Source organism: Octodon degus, unplaced genomic scaffold (assembly GCF_000260255.1).
Source record: "Octodon degus isolate 3935 unplaced genomic scaffold, OctDeg1.0 scaffold00043, whole genome shotgun sequence".
NCBI classification, from domain to species: Eukaryota; Metazoa; Chordata; class Mammalia; order Rodentia; family Octodontidae; genus Octodon; species Octodon degus.
In genome coordinates, this window is record NW_004524619.1 from 9,783,440 (window position 1) to 9,794,624 (window position 11,185).

Below are 11,185 nucleotides of genomic sequence, written 5' to 3' on the forward strand. Positions count from 1 at the left end.
CATAGGGGCTGGGAGTTTGATCCGGGGCCTGCTGTGTCCGCCCCGCCTCCGGGGTGCACTGAGACTGGGCGTAGTGGCATGCACCTATAATCTCAGCACTTGGGAAGCAGTAAACAGGAGGATCACTACAAGTCCGATCTACGCAGTGAGACCCTATAGACCCTGTAGACCCTGTCATATATATATATATATATATATATATATATATATATATATGGTGCCTTGAGAGAGATTCACATAAGCTTGCTTCTTTGGATCAGGGTCAGAAAAGACTTCATGAAAGGGAACAAAATGAGATTATTTTCATAATAGCTTCAGATGATGATGTATAAAGAACAGGTAGAAAGGAGAAAGAGGTATTCTATGTGGAGAAAGAGCCAAAGAAAAGCCAAGAGGTATACAAGTAGAAAAGATCAGTGTTTAGGAACTTACGGGGACAAAAGGGTGAGGGGAACTCTGACGGAGCAGAGCAGGCTGTAAACTAGAAGTTGAACCTGGTCAGGGGGTCTGGCCTTTCCTCAGCAGGGGGTTCACAGCCCCTGAGGCCTCAGGATCTCCTCTAGTAACTCATCTGATGCTGATATGAATGGAGAGGAAGGGAAAGATGTACAGAACCTTGCAGAGGCAAAATATCAATAAGGAGACAGGTGCTAGCGCACCCCGTCAGCCCAGAACTCTGGGAGACTGACACAGGGGGAATCCCAAGTTTAAGCCCAACCAGGGCAACTTAATGACTTATCAAGAACCTTTCCAAAAATTTAAAAAAATGAAAAAGGGCTAAGGGATATAGCTTAGTGCAAACATCCTGGGTTCAACTCCAGTACCAGAAAAATACAAAAGTCCACAAGGTAAGAGTACAAATACACAGGCCTCAGTAACAAGGCGAGAAACAGGGAAGAGAACGGCCAAAGATGCAAAGGCTTAGTAAAACTTTCTGTTCAACAAGCAGGTCTCAAGCACCTCACGAGAGCCTGGCTGCATGTCACAGGGACATAGAAGCACAACCCCAGCGAGGTCCTGGGCCTCTCGGAGCAACTTTACAGCGGGCTGGGCTTGTCAGCAGAGAGTGAGAAGACTGCCAGCAGGTGGGGAGCCCCAGCCATGGACATTTCCAATTTGAAGTGGGAAAGCCCTCCAGGCAAGCAGAGGCCACCTCAGGAGGAAGAGTACCAGGAACAGGGTGCAGATGTAAAATGTTCAACGCATCAGTTTGCATAAGCAGAACCAAAAGCCGGGCTATGTAATGAAGCTTGTTTTGTTGCAGGAAAGTATAGCTTGTAATCACCCATACTCTGATACCTGACACAGAAGAGCGCCCCTCCTCAGCACCAATTAGAAAATAAAATGAATGCCATACACTTTTAACAAACAGAAGTGAGAAAAGGCTGCTACTGGCGGAGCCAGGAGGGCTAATGCTGTGGGAACGGAGAACGCTGCCCTGTTTCCATGGCTTCAGCCTCCTCTAGTCCCTGTGAGCCCACAAATGAAACTGCACAGAAACTTACATTGTTTATATATTTTTTTTTAAGTCTAACTCTGGGAAAACTTAGGGCCCCAAGGTAGTCTCCAAATCCCACAGCAGGCTGAGTTTCACACAAACGCAACCAAACACACACTGGACCCAGGGGAATGGACGTATTTCTTATCCAGCAGAAGTAGTAATTTCACTACAAATGACCCGAAACAGGCAAAAGCACTGGCCGTAAGGCCGGCCCTGGATCTCCCTCTGCCTGCCTGTCCTGCGCATTTCCCACTGAGCTATTAGGCAAAGAAAATCAGCAGCTCCAAGACGCGTACAGCTTTTCAACCTGTGCCAGCCTCTGCCCTTCGTTTTGTCATTCACATGAAAGGAAAGGTATTTACTACAGATGAAAAATAAGCTTCGTTCAGCTGCCTCTAAACTGATCCCAAAAATAGAGCAATCACTTTGGTACAAATTGGGTCAAATGTATTAAAAAAAAAAAACAAAAAAAACCTGACTCCCTGTTGGGAGGCCAGACACGACATGGGCATGAGACCTTGCTCAGGGTCAGGGGGAGATCCCCAAAGACCCTCCCTTCCCACAGGGCAAAGGAAATATTTAAGGAGTCAGGCAGTGCATAAACTCATCTGGCTGGGGACCATCCAAGTGAAAGCAAGGCAGGAACTTTAATGCCATGAGCTAGAGAATACCTGGCAAAGAGGTCACACCAACACATGTTACTTAGGACCAAGGCCTCCAAACTAACACACTGCTGGCTCCCCCAAGAACAAACCGGGTTGTTTTAGAATTCTCAAGAAAGGCCCTGCGAGGTGGATCTGCAAGGGGGAAGAGGAGAGATTCGTCTACCTATTCCCTGTATTTTACTCTTGTACTTCTTAGCTGAAAAACCAAATGGACTGACAGCATTTATATTAGTGCCTTGAATTTCCCTGGAGGAAAAAAAAAAAAAAAATCAGAATATTAATTGGCTTACGTATACAGCTACATTAATTATTCTATTGATCTAAATTAATCTGCCTCTCTGAAAGGTATTTATTTTCCAAGTTTGTTTAATCATGTTCTCTTGAGCTACAAAAAGCAACAAACTGGGTCACCATCCACATTGTTAAATTTGGTAACAAGGCTAACACCATCTGTGGCCTAGACTACGACGACGCTCTATCCCCATTGATGGGAAGCTTGCCACTACTTCCGCCTTTCCTTTAAAACGTTCATCTAATATCACAAGTCTACAACCACACCAAAAGCTATTGTAAGTGTTCAGAGTTATACAAATAATCTTGAGCTTAATATAAATTTATGCTAATAAAAAGCACATATAGGTGTATCCGGCTCCCATTTCCAGCAATATCCAAAATGTCTTGAAAATTCTCTAGAAAACAAAATATCAAAATCCCAATACAAACAGACATCATGTTACATCTAAAAGAGGTCCCAAAACTGTAAATGTAACAAATCCTGTATATAAGCCATTAAGACTAAATTCACAAGTGCATCATTTTACTCTTTCAGAGACAGAACTCTCCCCCTCACTATAAAAAGGATAGTGTGTTCGCCTTCACAGCACTCAGTTAAGAACAGCCAGCCGTACCAAAGCACGACTTCCCCATAAGAAACTACCCAAAAGAGGCAAAAGCAGAGTAACAGTTTCCTGTTACCCAGCCCTGGCTCTCTCCGTCCCATACCATGCTGCATAGCCTCTAATTCGAAGATCCTACCCTTGCAAGGAGGATTCTACAGCATCTAGAAAAATCCTCAAGCTCCGTGACTCATTAAGGCAAAACTATCGAATGTCGGAGGGAAAACAGTGCTAGTGATCTGCTCGTCCAATCCCCTAATCATCAGGCGGGAGAACAGCAACGCAGGCAGGACAGGAGAAATGCCCCAAATACAACCAGTTGCTGGCTGAGCAGGACAAGCTCCTGGTCTCAGTCTAGAACTCTAGTAGCTTCCTGCTCTTTCACAATGTCAACTGTTCTAAAAGGAAGTTCAAGCGAGCACTGCTTCTATGATATTAAAGTCTTCTGCCAAAAATATGTTTGAAAAGTATCTATCATTACTGTTAGGGACTAGCTGAGTTCAACAAAATGAAACTTGTTTTTTAACTGCAAAACTTCACAGAGCTTTCACTCAGCTAATGTGCAGTATAAATCTTTAAGAAGGCAATAAAGAAATGAAGTATCCTGGTGTCTTTGACTGTAAACTCATTTTATTTGGGGGGCATTTCCCAGAATGTAGTACAACCATTTCAATATTACACTCACCTCCAAATTATACTTATGTAAATTTATTAGTTTCATTATATTCTGCTTCTATAAAACATACACAATGTATAATTCTCCATTTACTAGGAAAAATAACCAAAGTAGACAGCACTACCAAACAACAGTGGCTTTTAAAAAAATATGACCAGGAAAAGCACGACAGGCAGCAAAAACCATGTAGAGAAAAACATCATCCTAAAATTTGCTACAAGTCTCTTCCATAAAAAGTTCCACATCTATTTATATAAGATTCATGACTTAAAATACTTTTATTCAGTACAAATGAGAATGTAAGTTAAAAAAACAAAAGCAAAACCAAAAATAATAGTTGCAAAGCTGCAGAAAACATCACATGCATGTAAACTTCAAACACCCCGAAAGCCAGCTGCCGGCTTCAGCACAGAGGCGACGATAAACATACATCACAACAAACAGGAATTCTACAGCCACTTACCAAGTTATGATTTGTTGAATTAGAATCATCTTCAGGGAATGGGATGTAAATAGCTAAGGCCACACAATTGGCAAAAATAGCCAATAATATAAATATGTCAAAGGGTCTGAAAAATTTTGTTAAGGTACATACACATTATGCAAACAGAAACCAATTCTCCCCACAGGCGAGATCCCAGCATGTCTACATTGCTTCTAAAAGGAAAATAACACAAATCATTTCTTCACTAATTGCTCTGACTACTGGGTTTGTAGCAGAAGTAACTGTCTGTGGTCATCTCACACAGGTCATCCTCTCAGATGACCTCTCCTTGTCCTCTTCTTCAGCTGCAAGGATCGCATTACATTCATTCTTCTGCTGCACATTGTATATTAAAACCTGAAAGCACTGAGCATCCAATTAGGGCACAGTGTGAACCAGATTTCTGCTTCTTATAGCTTGAAAAACAAGGGCCTTACTAAATTCCCAGCTGCTATAGACACAAAGAAGTACCCATCATGGGGTAAATCTCTTCCACAGATCCTTGCCTCTACGTGCTAAAGCCATTTTTTCAGGCTATTCCCAGCTGGGTCTGTCTAGATCACCTACCTGGACCAGGCATGGCAAAGTCCCTAGGACCCCATCCTCCCTGGGACTCTCTCGCGGCACGTTCCCATACCTCGGATGCTGTGTTAGGCAAGCCAGGCTCCAGCACACTCCTCTGCTTGCTTTACTAATCAACAGCAATAACTGTTTCAGATTAGAGTGGGGCTGGAGTTAGGTTTATAATGTGCTGTTGCTGTGCTCAATTTATAAACAAATTCAATTAAAAAGCCATAAGAAATCAGCACCAGACACTTTCAAAGTGGGCTCTAACAATTTGAAATCCTGGAGGTCTATCTGGAAGGATCACTTTGAGACCAGCCTTCAACGGACAGTTGCTAAAATATTCTGGTGTTATTAAAAGACACTGACTGTCAAAATTGGTGACACAAAATTTGACATTCACCGAATGACGGTCTTTCTTCTTTAGATTTACAGCCTGTCTGAACATGGAGTTTTATGAGCACCACAGAGTTTTATAATTCCTGAGCTGGATCTTACAACGCTACTTCCTCAAGAGGCAAGGCCGTGGTTTAACTAAATCCCTCCAGGTACTAAAGATTCAGGAATATGAACACTTTCTTCTCCACTCTTCCTAACACTCTTCTGAGAAATCCAACATGATGCAAGAAATAAATTATCTGGAGATATCCCAGGTTTCTTAAAACCTCAGCCCCTTTGAAGAGGTTTGTTAACTTGTGGAAATAAGAACAGGAATAACATTATCCCCTTACTAACTTTGATGGGTTTATTCTTAAGCCAGTTAACTTTAATCCATATTGATTCTCTTAACTCATCTAGTGTTATAAAATCTTTTATCCAGAGATCCCAACTTTAAATCGGTCCACCTGAAGAAAACTTCACAATGCTCTTTTCATTTTTCTTCTTAGCAGGTTCCCACTGAAATCTAACGTCAACTTCCCTAAAGTTATTCTCTACAGAAACACAACTAGGCCCTCCTCTCTTCCACATTACCTTTTTTTTATTTCCTAATACTTATAAACCACAAATCTGAAAAATACTAACACTGCTCAGGAAAGCTAAGTATGATATGTTTTTTTTTCTTAATGCAGTTTACAGACATTTGTGGAAATCAGCTCACTGCCACAAGATACCACTAGGTCCGATGCGCACAATCTCTTCTGTTAAGGAGAACAACTCTCACTACTTTTCTTAGGGATAGTCTTCCCTGCCTGTTTGTAAAAATGAGAGTGGGCCCGACAAGCTCTGGCTTGGAGACAATTTCTGTAACCTGCTCCCTGCAATGGAAGGGAATGATCATTTTAAAAAGCAGATAGATCACATGGGATTGAATAACTTCCATGCTACAAACTGCCCCACTTCTAAGTAGATTTCTCCCCAAAGCAGCAGCCACATGCCCCACTTCCTGTATAGATGTGTCTGGCAACTTAGGAAAGGGAGCCAGCAGGGCGATCCAGGAACTCATTCTGTACAATAAACTGCCACGTACAAATTACTAAACACAGAGGGACTCAGCATTGGGCCTCCCACCTCACTCCAAATAAAATGAATGGTCACACCGACACATCTCTGCCTACTCCAAGCCACATCAAGCTAATCAAAGTAAGAGCAGCTCTTTCTCTCAAGCGCAGCTGCCGCTCATGACTCCAGCAAGGCCACTGAGGCACACCCAAATACTAGCTCCTCATAGGCCTGACAAGAGTAGGCCAACCTAGAGAACTTAAAGAGTGCATGCACACACACACTCTCTACAGCTATGTGAGAGATACCATAATGCTCTCTAGAGAAGAGACATCTGTTCTCAAAAGAAAAGGCACTTGAAAACCCTTCAAATTCTACTCCAGCATTCGGCTGCTCACTCCAAAACCTTTCCAGATAGTTTCCTCATTTTAACTTCTGCCCATGAATATAGAAAACTTCCTCCCTAGTAGGACCTATGAGTAACAGTCTACCTGGCTACACAAATTAGTGGGGGTTTCTGCTCCACTTTCTAGCCAGCTACAGTACTCACTTCTGCAGCACATATACTGAAATTCTAGCTGGCTACCAACAACCTTGTAACACAGCCTATCTTTCTGGGTCTCATGGGGGACACCCCACTCATATTCCTATTTATGGTTAGGAACAGCTCTAAGGCCCCTATCAGCCCTCAAATCCCTTCTAGGAAAAGAAATGCTTTATTTTACTCAGGCCAGTGAATCAACTAGTTAGAAAGCTATTTGTTCAAAAAGACAGCTTTCCTATAATCCCAGCTCTTGAGAGGCTGTAAACAGGTGGATCACTACGAGTCCTATCTAGTAGTGAGACCATGAACACCCTGTAGACCCGTCTCTAAAATTAAAAAAAGTAAAATAATCTTAACCTGTACATAATAAAACCTCATTATTAAAGCCTGAATGCAAACCCTAGAGTTTTAAGCCTAAAAAAACTTAAGATTTAAGATTAACTTGCCTGGCAAGGGCAGGGTCCTGAATTCAAACCTTAGTACTTAAAAGTAATTAAGATGTGCTATGTATGTGTATCAGCTCCACAGTGGATATAATCATCATGTAACTGAAAACATGTGTTAATAAAAATATTTAAAAACTAAAAGAAAAAAAAAAGGCTTTCATCCACCTTTTCTGAAGGGTGGTCTCCAGATTCTGAGAAAAAGTAGAAGCAGGATAGTTTTCCAAGATTGAGGACATGACTACCATCCTGATGCATTTGGAGATCATTTTTTAAAAAGGAGACACCCCAAGAGGTAATTTCAGTCCAAGGACATAGGCGGACAATTTTTGTTTAAAGGCAGCAACTACAAAATTCTTTACCAAGAAAGCTGGTCTATAACTCAGAAGGGCTCAGGAGGAAGAGGCTTCTCTCTGTACTAGCTTCCTCATACTCACGTTTCAAATGCTCTTTTGCAACTTGTCAAAAAGGAATTCCAGAAAGTCATGACACTGATAAGACACATAAATGAATAAATAAATTAATTAATTAATTAATTAAAAAAACAGACTCGTTCCCTATGAAGCAAATGTTCCCATTTGCAACTACCTGAACAATTAGAATCACCAAATGTCAAGCTGGAAGCAAACTTAGCATTAACTGTGGTTGCAGGAGTAAATTTCAAACATCAAAATGAGAAGATTCTACTAAAGGTCACTCCTAGTACAGTCTTAGTACACTGTCTCAGTCTTTCTTTTTTTAATCAGCATACCTCATCTGCAACAGGCTTAACGCACACCACTGCCCAAGAACAAAAGTAGATTTAAAACTAACCATCTAATATCCAACGACCAAAGAGTAGTCCTATATTTTAACTCTATCACTTTGAAGGTTCAGGTTACACACAGACAGGCAGACAGGCAGACAGACAGGCAGGCAGGCAGGCAGATAGACAGATAGACAGATAGACAGATAGACGGACAGATGGAAAGATGGACAGATGGACAGACAGACAATGAATACATATATCCTCATAGCAACCCTTTCGTAACCCGAGATAAGGAAGTTATATACCCTGAAAGCCCTGATAGACACCTTCTACTGCTCTTATTCCACACTGTTACAGTTGTGTGTCATTTCAGAAAGCAAATCCTTTTAAAGAACAGATGGTAAAAGAGAAAATGACAAGGGCCTCCCCCCCCCCCAAACACACACACAAAAAGGATACTTCCATTCCACTATACTAATGCAGGCTCTTCGGATGGGGTTATTGAGTGATAAACAGAAAAGGGCGCGGGCAGGTCGGCTGTTGGACGAGTTACCCTGTTTTTTGCTCTTGGCGTATTGCTGACGTTTTCTTTGGGAGAGAGATCCTACAGGTGGGGGCACGGAGGTGCTCATAGTTTGGGCAGCCTTGGCCTGTCTAGCAGCATCGATTGCAGCTTGCCAAGACAGGACAGTTTGCTTGGAGCTATTTGGCTGAGAAGTTGGTCCTTCACCAGAAAGAGGGAATCTGGTGCCTCTTGCATAGTTTGCCTCTGTGAAGAAGAAGAAAAAGAATGATTTAAAAATTTATGATCCGTTATGTGCACAAAAATGCAAAGATTGTCTCCTGTCAATAACAGGAAATTGCTCCTATGGGCCCATGTTGAATCTCATGTCCTTTTTTTCAGAATCAGAGGCTTGAGGTCAGGCAAAGATGCAAGAAAAGTCCTTAGAGTTCCACTCTACACATTAATCACACAGGATTATTACTATTCCATACCCAAATGGGTGGGTGCCCCTTCATACCCGTGTCTTTACCGGGAGTCTGTTACTGTATTTCTTCTGATAGGCTTAGGTCACTGCCACATTTACTGTACATCCTTCCGGCCTTTAAAAACCCATGTATCTCTTATAATTTAACACATACGTAAAACAGTTTTTCTCTAAAATAATTACCAGCAGCGCACACACACGCACGCACACACACACACACACACAGGAAAAACACAGTGCCAATAATTCAATAGTCTTAATCATCTTCAGGGTGTTACTCCAACATCTTTCCACAGTCACAAATACATTTTTTCCAGCATGGGGAAAAAAAAAAATCTTTCACTGGCACCAGACAATACCAAAAGTCCCATAACAAATATCTAGATTATGTACTGACATTGCTCACAAATGAAAATTCATGATACTTGGGACTCATTTCCTCCACAAGCTTCCGAAAACAGAAAACATCTTTAGGGCTTTTTTGCATTTTAAATTGCAGCAGCAGCAACAGCAGCAGCCAAGCCAGCATCCAGACTGTCAGCCTGCACCCCTACACGTACGACAGACATAACAGATAACGCTTGGTGTTCCCAAGGCCCAGAGAGAATCACCTCAAGTGGAGGCAGGCACCCAGGTGCACACAAGGAGGAAATCCCAGGGGGCCTCTGGTGTGAAGCCCTAGCCACTTTGGGTCAAGCCATTCCCAGGCAGGTCTCCCAGGCACCTGCTTCCATTGGGCCACAGCCTCCTTGCTCAGACAAAAGTCCAAGCGAGAGAGATGGCCCAGAGGTAGTGGGATGGGCATTGACAAAGCCAATTATGGCTAAGTAAAGTGCCAAAGCGAGCACAGGTCTGCCTGCCTAGCAAGCCTGAGAAGGGAGCAAAGCACAGACAATCGGAACCCAGGGATGAGTTGCGCCAAGCTTTTCCCTTGGGGAGCGCTCACCCGGAAAGGCTTCCAGCCTACCCGGGTTGGGGGCGTCAGCGATCTGGGGGGAGGGGGACCCGCTGGCCAGTGGCTGCTTCAGCCTCACTCGACCCAGTACCGGCAGGCATGGAAACTGCACGTGGTGCTCGGGGCCGAGGCCGGGGCTGACAGCCCCACAGCGGCAGCGACTTCCCGGGCATTGCTAGGTTACCGACGACGTGTGCACAGGAGGTGCTGGGAGCTGGAACAGGCGCTCCACCCGACCCCTTCTCCCAGACTGCAAGACCTGGCCTCCCCTCTCTAAGGGAGGTTGTGTACGCTTCGCCCACCAGCGCGAAGGGTAAATAAAAATGGACAATCCCAGAATTTTCTGGGATGCCACCAGGGACCTTCTTACTAATCAAACAGGGGACGGAGGGAGGAGGGGAAGGCAAGAAGCTGGAAAGGGGCTCAGGCTGTAGAATAACAGCCCCCCTGCCGTCTTTGGGGGCGCTGGAGGAAAGTTGAGCCCGAGGACACTGAACCTGAAACACCTCCACTCGCCACCCCTCCGGCTGCACAGTGCTCCATCTACTCCATGGCCGCCCCCACCCCACAAATGCAGAATAACTCTGACATTCAGGGCCTGAAGGGGAGCGCTGAGAGGCTGTCACGCATCTTCCTTTTCTGTGTAGATGACACCGACCTGGAAGCATCCTCTCCAATCCCCTCAACCCACCCAGCGCCTCAGAAGTGGGGGTGGGGGCAGCAGGAAGGAACAGGAGGTGGGAGGAGGAGGACCGTGACAAGGATGAGGTTTGGCCACGGGTACCCGGGCTCTGGCTGCTCACCGTTCGCGTGGTCCGCTTGCTGCTGCCGTTGATGCTGCATTTTTTTCATCATCATTATCATCATCATCCACGAACATTTATTGAGCGCCTACTGTGTGCAGGGCACTGCGCTGGGCGTTAGGGCGGGGGGAGGGGGGAATGGGCTGAGGGGGTTACTGCTAGGTAGGAGCCGCGGTCCCTGCCCTTATCCTCGCTTCAGCAGGGGGTGGGGAGGGACAGGGACAAATGACAGAAAATAAGGATAATTTATAAAAGCCGCTCTCCACCCACACACTCTTTTTCAAAAATGGAGCAAAATAAACTTTTAAAAAAATAAAATCCGATGTATATATTAGCTTAGTAATATATACATGCAATTTTTTGCTGCAAAGGAGAATTGGCTTAGTCCCTCCTCTAGCGGAGGGACGCCGCGGTGGTGCCGGCCCGGCCGCCGGGGCCGCTCTGAGCGCCCCCCATGCCGCCCGTCGCCCGCCCGCC

At 44.3% G+C, this 11,185-nt stretch overlaps 1 protein-coding gene across 1 annotated transcript in view; it reads right to left on the minus strand.

The window, feature by feature from the left end:
* Cacna1d (calcium voltage-gated channel subunit alpha1 D) overlaps positions 1–11,135 on the minus strand; it is a 342,405-nt gene extending 331,270 nt beyond the window's left edge. The window contains exons 1-3 of the mRNA XM_004631686.2: positions 10,709–11,135; positions 8,421–8,730; positions 4,202–4,307 (exon numbers count right to left, since the gene is read on the minus strand). Of these exons, the coding sequence (XP_004631743.1) occupies positions 4,202–4,307; positions 8,421–8,730; positions 10,709–10,775 (483 nt within the window). The 5' untranslated portion in view covers positions 10,776–11,135. The remainder of the gene's footprint in view (positions 1–4,201; positions 4,308–8,420; positions 8,731–10,708) is intronic.
* Between the last annotated feature and the right edge of the window lie 50 nt (positions 11,136–11,185).